Here is a 20285-nt window from a genome sequence, read left to right as displayed (position 1 = left end):
ATACTTTGGTGACTATATAATATATATATATATATATATATATATATATATATATTATTTTTAATTTAAAAAAAAATTCCTTCTTGTGGGACTGTTCTCAGCAGTGGCCATGGCATCCGTTCCACAGACACGGTAAGCTAATGGAATCCATAGCACCGATGAGCCTGCCAGATAAGCTGTTTTGGTATCTCAGGTGCCGGGCAAGTATAGACCCAAGAGCAGTTCATGGCCTCTCTTGCAAGCTTGGTTGCCTGTGCTCCACCTTCTTCTGCAACGGCCTTCTCCATGCCTACACTTGGCTTTCAAGTTCAGTGCCTGCTGATGCTCGCAAGTTGCTCGACGAAATCCCTCAACCAAATGTCGCCACTTGGTCGACCATGATCTCTTGCTACGCGCGAGCCGGCGATCTAAGACATGCTGTGTCTTTGCTTAGAGAACTCCTGCAGGGAAGCATTGGTGGATGCGAGGGTGACAACTTTCTTCTTCCTCACGCAAGCAATCTTGGTAACGTAATTGCAGGCTGTGCTCGTGCCAAGGACCTAAAAGTCGGGCTGCAAATGCATTGCACTGCGATCAAACTTGGAGTTGAAAATGATACGTTTGTAGCAGGCACATTGATCGACATGTATGGCAAGTGTGGGAAGGTTGATGAATCATTGAGAATCTTCAATCAGATGTCTGATGGGGATGCAGTTACTTGGACCTCCATCGTCACTTGTTTGGCTAATAGCGGTGAGCTCAGGTTGTGGGAAACTGCACTCGGGATCTTCAAGGACATGATATGCAAGGGAATATGGCCTGTCAACATGACATTTGTTAGCCTGGTCAAGATTCTTGACGAACCCAAAAGGCTTTGCCAAGCTAAGCAGGTGCATGGCTGCATGGTAAAGCTTGGGATCAAGATCGATGATCTGTTGGGAAGTGCTCTGATTGCAATGTATGGAAGGTGTGGTGGTTTGGATGAAGTGGTCAGACTTTCCGATAGGGTGAACATGGATGTGGTGTCATGGACTTCATTGCTCGTTGCCTACATGCAAAATGGATGTAACTTGGATGCTGTCAATGTCTTCCGCAAAATGATAGAGGAAAAGGTAGCGGTTGACTCCTTTACGATTGCAAGCGTAATTGGAGCTTGTTCAGCCATGGAAGAACTGGAAGCAGGAGAAGAGATACATTGTTATGCTCTAAGACATGATTTTTTGTCTGATGTATCACTTTGCAATGCTCTGATTACACTCTATGGAAGATGCAATCAGATCACAGAGGCAGAGATAGTGTTTCAGCTGATGAGAGACAAAGATATCATATCTTGGACTGCACTGTTGACTTGCTATGGCCAGAACGGTTGTGGAGGACCAGCCATACTCTTATTCCGAGAAATGCTTCAAGATGGAATTAAACCCCCTATATACTGCGTATCCGGTGCCATTCGGGCATGTTCTGTAATTGCAAGTCTTTCCATGGGTGAGCAGATACATTGCAGGACTATAAAGACCGGGATTGATGATGACCTCTCTGTTGAGAACTCTCTTATAACAATGTATGCAAAGTGTGGTCATATAGAACTTGCATTGAGATTCTTTGATTCTATGACTAATAGAAATGTTGTCTCTTGGAACGCCTTGATCACAGGATTTTCACAGCACGGTCATGAGAGAGCAGCTTTAGAACTATTTGGTCAGATGCAGAAAGAAGGCATCCAACCGGATGACTACACTTTCAGTGGTGTCCTAGTTTCTTGCAGCCGATTGGGTCTAGTCGAACAGGGCTGCCAATATTTCAGAGTCATGAGCGCAGAATATGGCCTCAAGCCAAAGTTGGAGCATTATGCTTGCATGGTTGATTTATTTGGTCGTGCCGGTAAGCTTTACGAAGCCATGGAATTCATAAACATAATGCCATTTGAGCCAGACCAGTTAATTTGGGAAGCATTGCTTGCATCATGCAAGATCCATGGAAATATAGAGTTAGTGAAATTTGTGGCAAAGAAAATAATGCAGATGAGACCAGGGGACCCTTCCCCTTATATTACCTTATCGACTATGTATGCTTCCATGAGTATGTGGGACAGAAAGGCCTCTGTTCAAGCGATAATGAAGGATGGAGGAATGCAGAAGGAACCTGGAAGAAGTTGGATTGAAGGCCAGGACTTACCTAAAGATACAATTTATACATTGCAAGTGGGAGGAGCTTGAGAAGACATGAATATAACTTCTGAGTTTGTCACAAAGAATGTTCAAGAAAAAAGCCATACAGTTTTGGAGATCGACGGTGAAGCAAGGCTGTGCATACTGTTCATCCCCAACAACAGTTTGGATATTGCGACAATTCATTATCCACAATGGATAGGATTTGAAGACACTCAGAATCTGTGTCTATATATGAGAAACATGCTAATACCAGGTGATGGTAAACCATTGAAGTGACGAAAAAGGCCACAGGATTTGCCTCAGATAACATGGTATTTCTAAGTTGTGTAAGAACTAGAGAAGCCGACCAAGATTTGTCAGTGAATGAGTTCTTTGCAGAATCATTGGGGCTTACTCGATCAATTCATCCCAAGTTTATGCATCCATTCCATTTTCTCATCAGCTTATCATGCAGCTCATCAAAGGAACTAGTGCCGGCAAACATGGAGCCTCTTGGCATTCGGAGAAAGTCCTTATATTGTCCAGTGCAATGACTTGGGAAGTTACCATTATAACACAATTAACCATACTGAGTCATATCTTCCCAATTTCTTTTGGTTCTGAAGTCAAAGAAATATATTCAAGTAATGCAGAAAGTGTTCATCCTGAATAATCTGAGTCTCAGGTATGCATCCAACCAATTTTTTTGGATATGAATCTCTCAGTAAAATCCATTATGCTCCTGGTCACCATTTGAATGCATTGTTCGAATATATGATACATGTAACGCACAAGCCACGGATCTGACTTCCATAACTTAGGTCGCTGAAGAGTTATTGTCATGCTCGATTAGGATGTAACTAATGAAGAAGTGTAAGACATGTACCTAATGTCATGCTAGATTAATTGGAAGCATCGGACATGTTAACTTCATTATGATGCACGTAAAGCAGTGATGGAAAGCTTTTGGTAGTGTTCACTTACTGTTGAGGAGCTTTAGTTAAGTGCAGGAGTTGGTGATCTCTGTTCATTGTTTGTGCAGGAGTTTGGAGGAGTGTACACCCGCCATTGTGGTCTATCTTGCTACTTATTAATGGGGTAATATTGCCCACCTTTACATCAACAAATTTAAACTTCATTGTGACATCAACCATAAGCTTCTTTTTCTCCAAAGAAAAGGAAAAAAAACTAATTATCATGTAATCAAGAGAGTACAGTAAGAACTTCTGACATCAGTGGACAAAACTAATTATCTTGCCAAAAAGATAATTGGTAGAGATCAATCATAATTAGATATCGTTGATGTTTTGGTAGACATCAATCATAAGCCACCAATCATACTGCAACTGCATAAAGCAACCATCACAAGAAGCAGAAACTGCATCAGCTAAAAGAACAAATTGGACTTGGACATCATCAGCAAAGAATTGTTGTTCAATTGGCCACTATTATCCTTGATTCCACCAGCACAGAAAAGAATCAGCCACAGAGGGACAGTTTACCAATGTACCAGAGAGATATAAAACAGTTCAGCATTCAACATTATGAACAAAGCTAAGAGGGGCCATTGCAAGTATATATAAGTAGACACTGTTGCTCCTGTACGAATATGAAGTTGTGAATCCGCAAGGCATCTAGAGGCCATATTCACAACAAGATGAACTGTCGAAAAAACTAGAAAGGAAAAGATGAACAGGCAAAAGATTAGAGAACCTTGCAGCTTCTTGTGTGCCAGGAAGCCGAAGAACACTAGGGCAATTATATAGTAGGCACCTCCCAGATCCTTTGAGCTGAAGAAAAACAATGCCCGTAATGGAACCTGCACAACTGTTATCTCCGCAGCATTTTATGGAGAACTAAAACAGAGCATCAAAAATTAGCTCCCTCGAAGAAAACAGTGAGTCCAACGAATGTTGTATTCCAATTGCAATTTGATCAACCTTTCGTGTATATGCTGAAATTATTCTGCTTCCTAAACAGAAGATAAAATGACAACATAAAAAGAGACAGAGAGAGACTGAGATTATCAGAAATCTACATTTGTCATGATCGACCGGTTACCACATGCCACCAACATGTTTCAGGTAAGCAAGGAGCACGTATATGTTTTCACACAGAAAAATAATGTACAGAAACAAAATCACTAAGTGCTACTTGAAGACACTTAATTTAACTTAGGTGCATCAACCAGGAACTGATTCGGAACTTTCGGCCCTGCTAAGATCTCCATGAGTACTAAAATGAACAACAGGCATGGATCTCTGAGTAAAATCAAGTAACACCTTACGCTGGTTCTCATTTGTGTGAGGAAGACTCGCATGTAACAATTCAATGGGCATCTCCCTGCTTATAGCTCTTGTGGCCTCGGATCCAGTAATTGCAGTACTTGGTGCTTGCATTAGCAACGTCTGCATTGTACTGTCATATTTACTCAGACAGTACTTAGTAAGAAGCCCAAAGAAAGCATCAAATGATGCCTGCCATAGAGTTCGGCTGGACACACTGTAGTTGCTTGCAGCATAAGGGTCTGTTAGAAGATCTGTTGCTCGATCAAGCACAGACTTCACAATTATGCTGGCTCCATCGCCAACTGAACTTCCAACAGGGCGAAGGGGTGGTTGCTCAGATGAACATACCACTGCAGCCAGGCAAGCACTGAGTGCGCTTAATTCCATATTGCATACGCATAAAGACACAGACTTGGCCAGATTGATGGTTGTTTCTGCTGCAATGGAATCTGAAGGTAGTCCGCCGAATAAAAACCTAAGGTGGCGGAAAACAGCCATGCAGATTACTCGAGTAACATGATTTCCAGGGATCAGAAGGTGAAGATAGCGATGTACGAGCTTACGGCCCTTGGGAAGAGAAATAATGCGTAGGAAAACAAGGTCATCATTTGGGGCAAAACCTACTGAATGATCAGCTGTACCAGGGCCAAGGGGATCGACAAGCTGCAGTAATGCAGCAATCACTTCAACAAGAACTTGTCTTCTCCGCTTCAGATGCAACCCACGGTCTTGTGGTTGGTTAACCTGTAACACCCGATCAATATCATCTATATCTAGAAGAAGACTATTACAATCTTCGATTGTGATTCTAGCAGCCAACATAGGCTCTTGTTCAAGAGGCTTCATAGAATGATCATCACCTGATGCGGATGGCATATTAACCTCGAGGAGAGGATGAAGCCTAGGTATTGAAGATAATTGAACCCTCCCAAGTGCATCAACCTGACAATTTGCATGTGATTCATTATTAGCACGTGATCGTGATGGAGGATCCTTTATCACTGTCGGACAAAAGTTATGATTCAGTCTTGAACTAGCTGACTTTTTTGCAAGACAAGCTTGATGATAGTAGTCATCTATGTAAGGATCAGTGATATGAGTTGCCGCATGCTGCATCCGCAAAATGCTTTCTATCTCTTCAGCTGACATGTACTTTGATCTAAGTTGAAAGCCACTGTTGCTCTTCAGGATGCCAGTTTCAGAAGCCCGTTGAGATAGCCGCATATTATGTCTTCCCCTATGAGATGTTTTAGATCGATGGTCTCTTGAACTAGACATACCAGTAGCTGCCTCAAACTTGTTTATTTTTCGTAGGGGCTGGTTATGAAGGTTCAAATTATTAGGCTGCAAGTGTGAGAAATGGGTGAGAGACTGCTGGACCAGCTGTAATCTCTGCTGTTGCTGCTGTGACAATAGGTGTGAAGGAAGTGAACCATTTGGTAGTAGTAGCTGTTTCTGCAACAAGTTAGGCAACATGCTGGAATGTTCCCGTGAAAACAGGCTTGTCTGATTCAGCCAATAGTTCACTGGAATGCTGGTTGATGAAATACCATGAGGTGTAAACTGTGCATTTGCACCGTAGTGAAGCCCATGTGGTAATCCTTCCAACTGATGCTGAGAACTAGAGTATGGAAAAGGAATAGGTATTTGCAATGCAGCAGTGACAGATGGCAAACTCAAATGACGTGTGAGATTTAATGAAGGATGGCATTGTCCACCAGGTGGAGGGTAGGAGGTAAAAGATGACTTGGGCCCATGGATCAGTTCACTGGAGTGTTGTTGCTGCTGTTGTTCAGGATATGAGGATGTTCTGTATAATGGATTTAGTTCATTGAGCTGAGACCAAGTGGCATCTGGTTGTGACCACCACCTTTTGCCTTCCTCGGCATCTTCAGCATCAAATATTTCTTGATCAATCCAGCTTGGAAAGTCAGCCTCCTGTGTCCATTCTGCAGCAGAAGAACCTGAGAACATGATATAATAAAATTTTCATATTAGTTTAAGTTGAAAAAAAAAATAAAAAGTTTTTTTGTCAACATAAGATGTTAATGGTCAACAAGGAATGAATAAAATGTCCATTTTCAGCAAATAAGGCCCTACCTCACATAAATATCAGATCACATTCAGGAAGTCATAAGGTCCCAATATTAGAAGATAATATATTAAAATGTAAAATTTAAATATGAATTGATGGCAAGGCCAAGAATCAGTTCCCACTATAATCTTGTGATCAGTTTTAAGAACTAGAACAATCTACTCATAGAGGAATCTTTAAAGCAATAACAGGAAGAAGGCCTTACGATGATTGCTGCTAACTAGCTCACACAATGGCAGTCCAAGAACATCAACATATCAAATTACTGATTCAGGCAAATGGATGGAACTAATTTAGAATGCATGAAAAAGTAAGATAACTAGTGGATCACATAAAGAAGACTAAAGATATTCATTAAAATCCACATATGTATCTCAACAAGGCAGCCAAAACATACATGTATGCACAAATACATGTAAACTTAATTGCAAGAAAAAAAGAACAGAAACCGTCTTGGTGTTGATGCATAATTAATATGTTACTCTTAACAATTGTACAGCAGCAGTAATTACATAACTCAAGTTTGCTGCAGCAATAACCAATGCTGCTCTACGATAGGCCAAGGTGTAAACTAAAGCTAGTCCACAAAGTAAAGATCAAGCTCTAGGCAGAGTACTCCAGCTAAGTAACAGATTGATTGTAGGATGTGGCCAACTTTTAGATTCTCACAAACGAAAACAAGACAAGCATTTTAAGTCAGCTTCCTTTAATTAATATGTTACTCTTAACAATTGTACAGCAGCAGTAATTACATAACTCAAGTTTGCTGCAGCAATAACCAATGCTGCTCTACGATAGGCCAAGGTGTAAACTAAAGCTAGTCCACAAAGTAAAGATCAAGCTCTAGGCAGAGTACTCCAGCTAAGTAACAGATTGATTGTAGGATGTGGCCAACTTTTAGATTCTCACAAACGAAAACAAGACAAGCATTTTAAGTCAGCTTCCTTTGCTTGTTTACTTTAAGTTGTCTCTGTGCTAGAAAGAACTCTCTCATGACATGGGTTGACCACAGACATGTGCTAGAGAGAGTAAAGGAATTCTCATATATAAGGTACATAATAGTCCAAGAAAGTCTAGTTTGGGATTTCATCTCTTTACTCCTATGTGAGTCCCAACACTGCCAATGCTGGTCCCAAACCCAAATGAAAAAGATGGAGGGTTACGTTAGATAACTGACAATCAGCGTAAGACTATGTCAGATCTCATGAACATGGATCTTAATTGATTTCAATATAGAGCTAGGTCATTACCCGGAAGTGACGCGAGGCACCTTCACCACCTAGGTGTCCCGAATTACAAACGGTGGGTTAGGAGATCGCCCGTAAGTGGCCCATTACATCAATTCCTGGATGCGGTGCCAGGTAGGCAAGAGTTCTCTCATTGTTTTTTATCAATGGGAGTAAAGAAGTTAATTCAAGAACAAAGAGTTATGTTAGAAACTTAGAATATAGAAACACTTTAAGGAAAAGGACTAGATTTGGTAGACACTATGATCAGAAAAAAATAAACATTATGTGTTTACAAGAGAGTAGGGGGGTTAGAGAAAAAATCTAAAGATATTAACAATACTGGATTTAAAATTTAGTATACTGAAAAAAAATTAAACACAAAAATGGTGTAGGAGTTGTTGTTGATAAGGATCTTAAGAACAATGTTTTAGAGTAAAAAGATTTAAAATTTGTGAAAGAAAAAGATATTTTGAATGTCATTAGTGCTTATGCCCTTCAAGTTGGATTGGATGATCAAACCAAAAGAGGATTTTGAGAAAGCTTAGATGATATTATTCAAGGAATGCCTATAACCAAAAAACTTATAATTGAAGGAGATTTAAATAGTCATGTAAAGAAAACAAATGGTGAATATAAAGAGGTGCATGGGGGCTTTGGTTCTAGGTAGAGAAATAAAGATGGTAGTATGATTTTAGATTTTGCAACTTTGTATGATCTTATAATTGTAAATGCTCACTTTACGAAGAGAGATGAACATTTAATTACTTATAAGAATGATTACAACTGTAGTCAAATAGATTTCTTTCTCACTAGAAAGATAGATAAAGTTATTTGTAAGAATTATAAAGTTATACTTGACGAAAGTTTAACGAATCAACATAGGTTGATGGTATTATATATTTAATTACTTATAAGAGTGATTACAATTATGGTCAAATAGACTTTTTTCTCACTAGAAAGGTAAATAAAGTTGTTTATAAGAATTGTAAAGTTATATTTGATGAAAGTTTAACGAATCAACATAGGTTGATGGTATTAGATATTTACTATAGTAAATGGAATAAGAAAAAGATAGAAGAAAAAATTACTAGGACTAGATGGTGAAATTTTAAAGATGATAATGCAAGCACTTTTAAAAATAAGATGGAAAGGAATGTGACTTTGAACATAGATTAGGATAATATTAATATTATTTAAACTAGGATTAGAAACTCAACAAAGGAGATTCTTGGTGAAACTAAAGGTAAAGGTGTTAACCTTAAGAGGAAGTTGGTGGTGGTGCAAAGAAGTTCAAAAAATAATTTTTACTAAAAGATCATATTTTAAAGAATAATAAAATTATAAAAATGAGAAAAAAAATAAAAGATATTAAGAACTAAAAAAAACGATCAATATGATAAGATATAAAGCTTATAATAATTTTTATAATAAATTAGGTATTAAAGATGGTAAAAAAGATTATATATCGAATTTCTAAAGTTAAGGAAAGAAAGTGTAAGAATTTAGGTAATATTAGATGCATTAAAGATGAAGATCAAAAAATACTTGTTGATGATAATGAGATTAAGAAAAATGATAATATTATTTTATAAATTATTTAATGAATATTCCACAGAGGACTCAGATTTAACGATAAATAATAGTTATAGATTTAATAATCATAGATTTATCCGTAAAATTAGAGCTAATGAAGTAAAAGACGCATTAAAGAAGATGAAAAAAGCTAATAGTATGGGGTCTAGTAGTATCCCTGTTGAGGTCTAAAAAAGTTTAAGGGACAAGAAAGTAGTTTGATTAACTAGCTTATTTAATAAAATCATGAGATTCAGAAGGATGCTTGATGAACGGAGAAAGAGTTTTTTAGTGTCAATTTTTTTAAAAAAAAGGGTGACATATAAAATTGTTCAAATTAGAGGAATCAAAATCATGAGTCATGCTATGAAACTTTGGGAAAGAGTTGCCGAAAGTAGGATAAGACTTGAAACAAATATATCTAAAAATTAATTTGGTTTTATGCTTAGAAGACCAACCATAAAAGCTATTTATTTATTAAGACAATTAATAAAAAAAGTATAGAGAAAAAAAGAAAGATTTGCATATAATTTTTTATTAACTTAGAGAAAGCCTACGATAGGGTTCTTAGAGATTTATGATGGGTTTTAAAAAAGAAAGGTGTATCCACTAATTATATTAATGTTATTAAAGATATGTATGATAATATAGCTACTAGTGTTAGAATATAGGAAGTGTGTTTGGTGAGTTTCCTATTAGCATAAGATTACACCAAAAATCCATATTAAGTCTCTATCAGTTCACATTGATAGGGATTTAATATTGAGATAAATGTGTGAAGTTAATAAGAAACATTGAAAAAGAAATATTTTTAATCATGAACAACTAGGTTTCACCTTAATAAAGGACAAAATGAGAGAAGATCATTTAAGATGGTATAGGTATATGCTGAAGAGGCCTCCAAATGCGGTAGTCAAAAAAGATGAAATAATTAATGTTAATGGTACGAGAAAGGATAGAGGAAGACCTAAAAAGACCTTAATAGAAACTATAAATAAATATTTAAGTACTCTGAATGTAACTAAACAGATGATTTTTTATACATCTTAATGGTGACAAAAGATCCATGTAGCCGACCCAAAATAGTTCGCTTACGGCTTTGTTGTTGTTGTTGTTGTTGTTACTCTTATGGAGTCCCCATCCGTCACTAGGTATGTCCAATGACAATCTCTTTCTTTCTTCACCAAACTCCGTTAGCTTTTGTTGTTAACATGTCACCAAATTTACATGACACTAGAGTCAAATTATGAGAACTTACTATGACATCATTGTTTTGCAGAAGCTACGTTTCAGTGTGGCAAATACCAGGTTAGACAATTGGCACACTAAAATAGTTAATTGACCACATTCTTTGGTGAAAAGGAATAGATTAAATGTACATTATGGGTAGTTAATAAGCTGCTCAAACGAATCTAACATACTTGAGTAAGAGAAGGCCAAGAGGACTTGAGCACTCTAAATATTGCCTTCTCTTGGCTCTTCCTTTGACTATAATACCACAACAAGTCCCATAGCTTAGATCAAGCTAACTTCCAATTTGAATCCACAGCTTAGTTAGATCAAGCTAAGTTCCAACTGAATCAATGAGGAATTTAGCTTTACTTATTAGATCTAAGTCATACAGTTTGGTAGGATGTTTGCAATAATCCTACGGGGTGCAATCAGCTCGAACTCAAATTCAAGCCTAAATTTTTTATAACTCTATTCTCTTTTCACAAGATCACCTAACTATTGATGAGTCTGAAATAATGATAATGATTCCACATCTCACTGGTCAAATTGATGATCAACAATAAGCCAACGCAGCTCCATATGATTGCATCTAATTAGGATTGAGCTACTGATTAAGACATGCTTGTTCTTATAAGCAGCAACAATATGCAAGTTCATAATAGAGCAACAAAAGTACTTTTAAAATTTTATTTGCACAAGCACTATGGTGTTGTACATTAGATCATGAGGAATGACAAAATGACCAATTGATAACCTAAAAATATTTAAGGACAAGATTGCTACAATGGCACTTACTACTTTATGCCCTTTTGCTCTCCCCATTGTTCTACTTGATTCCATGACATAAAGGATGCTGTGTCTTTGATCTTAAAGATGCAGTAGCACTGAACCCTTGAGATCATGTTTATATCTCTGAAATTAGCCACCCACTTTCGCTAGGGCTTTAAAATGTGGTGGCTCCACCAATTCTAATTTTTCTCAGGTTCCTCACCTATTTATCTTATATTGATAATTCTGAAACCTAAAAGTTGTCCTTACCATAGTTTAACACTTCAAATTACACCTTGTCTCGCTCTATTACCATTGCTTGTTACCAGGAAAGCATTTTTCAAATTTACACAACAAATAAAATGCCCATATTTCAGTGTGATTATTTGTCCATTGAACACTGTAATTCCTTTGTCTCTAGGCTGTTCTAGTGAATGCCCATGTCTAAAATGTTAAGGTGTCACTGTAGGCATAAGAGGAAAAAATTTCGCAATGTAGATAGTAAAAATCTCACAACCAATGGAACTTAGAAAGCAAGATTTTTCATTGGACATAGGCGTAACATCTCTCTTTCTTCTCATTAAAGGGTCAGTGGTTATTGTAATATTTTTCTTCTAAATGACTCATTTCATCTTTTTTAGAAAAAAAACAATTAACAAAGACAAGTCATCATAAAATGTAAGGTTCCTCTAAAAGTCAATCCATAAGAAGGATACATAAAAGAACAAATAACTAAAGGATGTCATCAGCAAGATTTTGAAAACTGTGCTGAGATAGCATTGACATCTAAAGACTATATGAGTGCAACGAGTATCACTCACTTTCTCTAGAAAAAGATCCTCTATCACCAATAATACCCACGCTCCTTGGTTCACTGACAACTCTGTTCAGCTGAGAATATAAAAAGAGCTAGTCAAGCCAGACCAATAGCATGGATGAAGTCCATAAAAACGAACAATAATGATTTGTCATGGTAATATGGAAACCTAAAATCAGCAGATGTGACATTTATTAAAAAGAAATAATAACAAAAGCTTTTCATTGCCAGGATCATAATGAGTTAGTTTTTGATAGGAATAAACTGTCTGTTGAAGTCTGCATAATCCATTAGTCTCGCATCCACTCTCTTATCTGGTTTTCAACAAGTATCAATCCTTAGGAAATGCTAGACAAGTTTCATTTCCAAAGACAACTCTATCATTTTGGCAGATTCAAGTTCTCCACCCTCACCGAGACTCCTTACCAAACTTTTGCCTCTGTATCATTACAAGGTTCCAGCTGATTTCTAGCAGTATGACAGAAATCACCAGTTCAGGTTCTGCCAATCCAATGCACTACACTTTGTGTGTGTCGTTCCTTGAGTTTTCTTTGTTCCCAAATAGAATGAGAGAAACTACATCCTTGTTTATCATAATAAGTTGCAAACAGAAGTAGCTTGCTCCCGTCTTCACCATTACCAGAACAACATTAAAAAATTGTCTCCAATGATAACAGGCATGAAGGCTAATGCATATTATAACCATTTCCTCTGAATCAAACCTAGACCATTTATGATCAAGAACTAAGGACTGTGCGGTGACTTTCATGCAAAAAGAAACTTTAGCGGACTTTATCGTATAAATTCAATATCTGATACTAGATCTAGAACCGGATAAATAAGAATAAACAACAAGACATAATGTTCCAACCAATCAGGGTCAGCTACATGGAACTTTTTAGGCCATTGAGCTCTTGTAAGGAATATCTTTAGTTAAAACAAGAGTATTTAATCTTTTATTGTTTCTGGTAAAGTTTTATGCAATTATTTTGTACTTTATTCAACAATAACTTTAGTGCTTATTGCAAAGAAAATAAGCAATACATTTAACCCAACTGTTTGAAACCTTTGCCCTTACAATATTTTTGCACTTAATATGTGCATCGTATGTAATTGGTAAATATAAACAAGGATATTCATTTCAATCATGAGATGACAAAAGCAATTGCATCAGAGAGTAAATACTAAAATAGAAATAGCTGGAGATATACCTTCCTAAAGGTGCTCTCAAGGTCATCAATCTCAGATAAGGATGCAAAACCTTCAAACTGCAAATATGACAAAAACAATCCCAATTTTAGCTATCAGAGTTTCTAGGCTATTGTCATGATGTAAAGGTAAATCAATTATATTTTACGACAAAAAAATCAGCAGAAAACAAATTTAAAAGACAGTTGGAAAAGAATTTACACCAAAGTTATATTTAGGCAACAAGCAAAATGATAGAGCAAGCAGATACAAGGTCCTTACTTCAAGTACTAGTACACGAGTACATAATTAAAAGAAATCAATATCTCTATAATAAAAATAAGAGAAGACGAAACTAAAAGAGTGAAGATGATAGTACAACAAAAAGTTTAACTGAGAAGATTTTATATATCAGATGAACATGATTTTTTTTTTTAAAAAGGCATGGTATCTTCTTTACCCTGTATTTGGTGAACAGTGAAGCATCTAATATTTTAGATTCAGTCCACTGACAATTTCCAAACTAAATCCATATTAAAGAACTCCCTTTAACCATTAGAACATGTTCACACAGTAAGTGAATTCTCATTAATTTGCTAACCACCTCACTTAAAATATAAAAAAGACAATTATAACAATTGATACTTGTCCAGAAAGTGTAAAGATACTAACAAGAAAAACAGAAAGTTAACTACTTATTCAATAACCACTTCTGCTCCTCTTATAGAAAGTTTCAAAAATTTATGAGAACAAACTATAGCCTCTATACAATGAGTCAATGACAACAACAACAAGCCTTAATGTCCCAAGTATTTGGGGTTATATACATGTATCTTCTCCCGCTATTAAGTTGTGCAGCGCAATGTCTTTTATTGTTTTTCATAAAGTCTTCATGTGTCTCTTTCTACCCGACATGCACCATGAATATAATTAAATCACCTCATTTATACCAGAAAATCCATAGATCAAAGGCCAATCCAGAAGATTAAACTATTAAAGATTGGCCATATCGGTGGTTGACTACGTGAGAGGTCTATGGCATCACAAGTCTACCTATAAGATGGCAGCCCATTGGATGTTGGCCTATTCATAATCAACCATGTGAGCAACCAGACCATGAGAACTCAACAACATCAAAGATTAGTATAACATTCTAGCTTGCATACCATGATGTCATTAAAAAGGGCCATTTCAATATTCAAAAGTGGTAAAGCATGAAGCAAGTTGGCTCCTATCACCCAATTCAAGGATGACAAAAATGACATCATTAATTTCTTGTAATTTTATTATGTTATTTCTTCTCCTAATCATCAGCTCTTATCTAAGTTGGTAATCCAATCTTATAGTCTTGAAATAATTTCTTTACTCGCATTAATCTTGAATAATACAATAACTCCTAAATTTGCATCACCTTTGGTTGTCGATGTGATATGTCGCTTCTAGGTGACCTCCTAATCCACCCTTTGCATTTAGGAGCACCCAGATAATATAGATGCTTTGCATCACTTCAAGAAGAAGACCTAGAACTAAAATGAAATTGTGTATGATCCATGAACATGAAATTTAATAAAGTTTTATGCAAGTTGTCACCAACAACCTTCCTTCTTTATCCAGACTTGGAATTTGCGTGGAAAAAATATATTGAACTAGTCTCAATCAAGGTATGTCTGACTATTATTTGGGTAAAATAGAAAAGTCACCTCTTTATCACCAATAGAAGAAAACGTGTGTTTCTCATCATTAAGATCAACAAAACCATCAGTATCACCATCCTTATCTTCCAGACCCCCTAACTCAACTTCCTCCATGACATCCTTACCAAAGAATGCATATCGTGAGGCATCAAACAGAGCATTATCTGCAGAGAGCAGAAGGCCAAGTAACAAGTCTTAAGTGGCATTAATCAAATTAGATTCTTGCAAATGCATGGAAAAGACAACTAATGATAGTGACATAAACCTTCAGAAAATTAGGTAACAAGAAATGAGCAAAACAAAATGCACTGAGTTTAGTGATCAGGGACGAATTAGTTACCAGGGTCAATTTTGCAAATGGGAAGAATCGTTGACAAACCTCTGGTGTAAACTGAACTCAGGCAACAACTGATAAAGTGCATGACCAAGAATATACATATGCATGTAAAAATAAATCGACACAGGAACTTAAGCACAACGAAAGATTCATGTATCATGAAGCAGCATTCAGAATGATCCGCATAAACTAGAACAGAAGTTCAAGCACGGAATGTCACGCACACCAGCAATAAAAACGCTCTAGGAGGAGGAATTAAACAAGCTCATCGTTAATGTACACATCCGTAAGTAAGACTATTCTCACCCATGAAACATCTAAATTTCCGGTCACATGTGAAACCATTCCAAACCCTCAAGAAACAACTAAAAGAGTGTATCTTTTCCTAAACCCAGACAACAAGGCACCACCATAACAGATCGACGTCCACATAACCACAGCATACATGTGAAGGCATTCCAAACCGTCAAGAAACAGGTAAAAGATCGAACCTTTTTCAAAACCCAGAGCAAATAGAAACAGCTGCCAAGTTTACCAAAAACTGTAGCACCATCACTGATCAAGTTCAACCATAACCACAGCAGTTACACGTGAAGCGATTCCAAACCCTCAAAGAAAACAACTAGAAGATCGAATCTTCGCCTAAAACGCAACTAAAAGAAACAGCTGCCAAGTTCACCAAAATTGTAGCACCATCACAGATCGAGGTCCACCATAACCACAGCAGATACATGTGAAGCCCTTCCAAACCCTCAACAAACAACTAAAAGATCGAATCCTTTCCCAAAGCCCAACCAAAAAGAAAGAGCAACCACGTTCACCAAAATCGTAGCACCATAGCAGATCGAGGACCTCCACCACACCCACACCAAAAATGAAGAAACAAAAGAACTAACCTGCGCTACCATCTCCCAATTCCCTAACACCATCGTTAGGGTAGGGGTTTCTCTCCGTGTCGATTCTGCTCATGGCGTCCCGCAGACAGAAGCTAGCGCCCAAAAGACTGATCTAAGGCGGAACCGATCGTGAGAAGCATACTCGCAGCCCCCTCCTTTGAATCCGATTCCAGGTTTAGCATTCCCGGGAGCCGAGATCTGGGAGCAAAACTTGGTCGGCCGAGCGAGGAGTGGCACTTCGCCTCATAAATAAAAGCAGCGACGAATAAGCGAGCGAAGAAATAAGCATCAAAGTGTGCGTAGGAAGAGAACGCAATTAAATGGAAGAGAATAGTCGGTTCTGAAGTGGGTTGGCTTCTTTAATACTCTCTTAAATTTGCCTCTTTCTTACGTAGTAGTAGGGGCATTATGAGAATAGGAAGCAGTTCTTTCGATTTTGACTTTTATTTTGACTTTAATTCTCTTAAATGTTCTCTATCTAGAATTTACCTAAAGCATTTTTTTCTAATCTTAATTTTATCCTTGTATTTCAATTAATTTTTTTCTAATTTTTTAAATCAATTCATATCAAGAAACTGATTCAAGTCATTTTAAAGTGATTAAGTATAATATATATATATATATATATATAATTCAAAGACTAACAATTAAAAACATACTAAGACTTAATATGATTATATAATGCTAATAATAATAAAAGAATTAATTTTTTTATTATGTGAGTTATTTTAACTTACACAATCTCTCTTTATACTGAACTTCGAAAATTTTATATTTTTTTTCTCTCTGTGTAAATCATATAAAGCATATTCTTTAGACTTTATAAAGAGAAACCTAAAAAATACTTAAAAGCATTCATCACTTTTTTTTTCTTTATCAAAACCTAAAAATACACATGATATTTACAAAATAGTCAAACTTTAATTTTAAGACTTCTTTTCTTTTACAACTCATTCTTGTACTAGAATTCCTATATACTCAAATTTATAGTGATAATACAAAAATCATTTTGGAAGAAATATATGTGCAATTTTGTCTTCTTTTTCTTAGACTTTTGATTTTTGGCTTTTAGTTTTTTTTTTCCCCTAAAGTGAACCAAGCAACGGGTATAATTATTTATATTCATCATTTTTTTTTTTTGACTAGAGCAATGCCATTTGGCATGACTAATGGAGTCATGATAAAATAATGGATCAGTTATAGGTCTAATGTGGGAGTTCTTTCAAGGTTGGATATATGAGTGAGATTAATTGGTAATTGATTCATTATATTACTCTTTTCTATAGATGTTGGATTAGGTGAGGTAGAAGATGAAACTTTTTTTTTTTTTTGTATAAGAACATCATTTTGGGTTCAATGGCAATAAAGAAGTGAAGCTCTTTTTTTTTTTGAAGATTAAAAAACATTCTTTATGTACCATTTGAGGATAGGAATGATCACTTTTGGTATGGTTGTAGCTGATGAGACATATTTTATGTAGCATTTGGTGATAGAGCTGCTAAAGTGGGTTTTGTCATATTCAATCAATCTTTCAGCAAATAGATTGGTTGTGACTAAGAATTCAGAGCTTGGAAAAGAAGGAAAAAAAAACAAAAGATGTTTTCTGAACTTCACAAAAAAAAGGTCAATAATTTTGGATAAATGTGTAAATGATGATTATTTATAAAGCCAAAAGGCTGATCCATTGTCAGACTTGTCAAAACTAAAAGCAGTTTGGTATCACATTGATTGGAGAGTCCTTTTTGTCTCTAGTACTGTTTGAAACTATTAAGCAAAGTGGGGGGGGGGGGGGGGGGGGGAGGGAATAAAAGCCAGTTCTTCACTTGTACTTTGGACATGCCACCCTTCTCATCTCCATCACACCAAAGAGGGTAATCTATTTGCTAATTCAGAAGATCTTCTATTTTCCCTTCCCTTTTATATGTACAAAATATTTTGAATGATGCATCTTTTAGGTGGTGATATATCATTAAAAATTATAGCATTGAAGCTCACAAGTAGGATCATCAACACCTTTTTTTTTTTTTTGTTGAATAAATGATTGTGGTTGAAGATATAAAATAAAAAGATCACTGGCTGAACCAGCATGATCAATTATTAGATAGGAGATTTAATAATTTATTCTATAAAATTACATATGTTGTGTAAAATATATAGTATATGATATTAAAGGTATTTTCATAATAAAATGAGTAAGAGAAAATTAGTGAACAAGTAACCAATAATTAGTTTTTTTATGTTTTATAAATAAAAATAGTTAAATGTAATTGAAAAAATAACTTTAGTAGTAAATAAAGTATCAATAAATATTCAAACTTTCTAATTAGTAAACCAAAATGGTTGAAGATTTATAGCAGTGATTGATGCATTGGATGTGGTAATAATGTGGGCAAATATTATATAGTAATCATATGGTCACCAATCTTGAGATAAAATATAAAACTATTGAGATTATCAATCAAATAATAAAACCTCAAAACTATTGAGATTATAAATGCCTAAACTTGGTCATTCTATAAAAAAAAAATACATTTTAAGTTCATTTTAACCAACTTAGTGTACAATAGATTAAAAGAAAATGCATAACAAGAATCAAGAAGTTAATGATCATCTTCCAACTTGCATTTAAATATTTGCATTTTGAGACTAACACAGACAGGCTCACAAGTAGGGCACAAGATAGATTAGACCTGTCCAAACTCATAGAACAGGTGCAAGAACAGTCCAACACAGCTCATGTTTCATGTAGCTAGTGATCTTTAAATCAAAGTGGAGTGAGTGCTTTGTCTAGTGATCAGATCATCCTTGATATGACATGACATGTCGTGAGTATATTAAGAGAAGGCAGAGGAACCCAATTCACCAAACCATGGCTTGCAAAATCCTGTACACAGACTCTATTCATTGGATCATTAAATTCTCCTTCACCTAACATGTTGAACTAATAGTTCCATCTTCAATAAACACAGCCAAATCTCCCTTATTTTTACCTACATAATAAATAATTGGCAAATTTGCATATACATATTCATATATATATTTTATATTTTATCCCTGTAAAACATAATGACTTATTGTCATTGTAGTTAAGTCTCCATCAAATGATCAACTTCACTATGTTGATACTCAAATTGACATTAATAAATACCCATTAGAAACATTGAGAAATAGGAGATGGAAATAAATAGAAATTAATTTGACTCTTTTGGACAAATGTTAAATCATAATTGTAGATTTAGAGGGATGTATATGTCAAATCCTAAAATTTGACATATACTTAAGTATATGTATGGTAAGTCCTACTTAAGTAAACTTTACTTTCTTTTTCTTATGTTTTTTGTTTGACATGTTAGTTGTTTGCAATGGCATATTCTAATTATTATTTTTTTGTAAATTATACATACACAGAACAAGTTATTTCCCTTTGTATGGGAAGTCCTATATGAACAAACTTTTCTGGCTTTTTCTTGTGTTTTATGTTTGGAAAAATCTATAGATAAGTGCATAGCCATTGGAGGGGGAGGAGAAAGCTGAATACAAAGTACAAAAAAATCAATGAGTATCATTGCGAAATATAGGAGAAGTTACTATCGTTGCATTTGTCATTTGTGGAAGCCATCACATTTATCATCTGCCACCACTGTCATGATGTTTGCCATCACTCCTGAAAAAGAGAGGAATGAATGGAGGAAAAGGATAGGGGATGATAGAGAGTTGCCCTTAACCTTTGAGGACACAAGAATGCATTATGGAGAAAAGATATTTCATGATATTTAAATTAATTGCAAAAGATCATTTTCTTGCCATTGCATTAACCAACATTTGTGTGGAGACCAGAGAAGTCCTAAAGCTACAGAGAGGTCATCACTACTGTGAAAGCTGCAAGAGAATAAGTTTTGTATCTTTTATATGACATATATGCAATATGTATTTACCATAATGATTTCTTTATAAAACATGTGACTATTTGGAGTCAGCTTGTCTTTTTTCTCCGTTTTTGTATGATAAAAAAATTTATTATGCGACGTGATTAAATATC

General features: G+C 35.7%; 2 protein-coding genes across 4 annotated transcripts; one reads left to right on the top strand and one right to left on the bottom strand.

The window, feature by feature from the left end:
- The first annotated feature begins 78 nt into the window (after positions 1-78).
- On the top strand, positions 79-2999 carry LOC135592802 (pentatricopeptide repeat-containing protein At4g13650-like). Its single transcript, XM_065082468.1, has one exon. It carries the CDS (start codon positions 141-143, stop codon positions 2193-2195), a length of 2055 nt encoding a protein of 684 aa, XP_064938540.1. The 5' UTR covers positions 79-140; the 3' UTR covers positions 2196-2999.
- A 1127-nt stretch (positions 3000-4126) lies between these two features.
- LOC135582738 (protein PAT1 homolog 1-like) lies at positions 4127-16564 on the bottom strand. Of its 3 annotated transcripts, none has more exons than XM_065082464.1 (5): positions 16247-16564; positions 15020-15177; positions 13343-13399; positions 12136-12205; positions 4127-6381 (listed from the first exon to the last, which is right to left on the bottom strand). In XM_065082464.1, the coding sequence occupies exons 1-5, from the start codon at positions 16317-16319 to the stop codon at positions 4313-4315; spliced, it is 2427 nt and encodes an 808-aa protein (XP_064938536.1). In that variant the 5' UTR covers positions 16320-16564; the 3' UTR covers positions 4127-4312. The 3 variants fall into 3 exon arrangements, with proteins under 3 accessions (XP_064938536.1, XP_064938535.1, XP_064938537.1); XM_065082463.1 differs by lacking the exon at positions 16247-16564 and adding an exon at positions 15354-16233; XM_065082465.1 differs by lacking the exon at positions 15020-15177.
- Between the last annotated feature and the right edge of the window lie 3721 nt (positions 16565-20285).

The sequence above is a fragment of the Musa acuminata genome, chromosome BXJ1-9, assembly GCF_036884655.1.
Source record: "Musa acuminata AAA Group cultivar baxijiao chromosome BXJ1-9, Cavendish_Baxijiao_AAA, whole genome shotgun sequence".
Taxonomy (NCBI): domain Eukaryota; kingdom Viridiplantae; phylum Streptophyta; class Magnoliopsida; order Zingiberales; family Musaceae; genus Musa; species Musa acuminata.
The sequence above is the reverse complement of the archived record's forward strand: the minus strand, read 5'-3'. Positions and strand labels throughout refer to the sequence as shown.

What these genes read in the sequence shown, in the direction of transcription:
- LOC135592802 (XM_065082468.1), top strand. Translation starts at nt 141, where the DNA reads ATGGAATCCATAGCACCGATGAGCCTGCCAGATAAGCTGTTTTGGTAT.
- LOC135582738 (XM_065082463.1), bottom strand. Translation starts at nt 15,510, where the DNA reads ATGATACATGAATCTTTCGTTGTGCTTAAGTTCCTGTGTCGATTTATT. An exon ending in CTTCTATTGGTGATAAAGAG is followed by an intron (nt 13,400 to 15,019) that starts GTGACTTTTCTA and finishes TCATATTTGCAG; the next exon opens with TTTGAAGGTTTTGCATCCTT. An exon ending in AGGATCTTTTTCTAGAGAAA is followed by an intron (nt 6,382 to 12,135) that starts GTGAGTGATACT and finishes TCATGTTCTCAG; the next exon opens with GTTCTTCTGCTGCAGAATGG.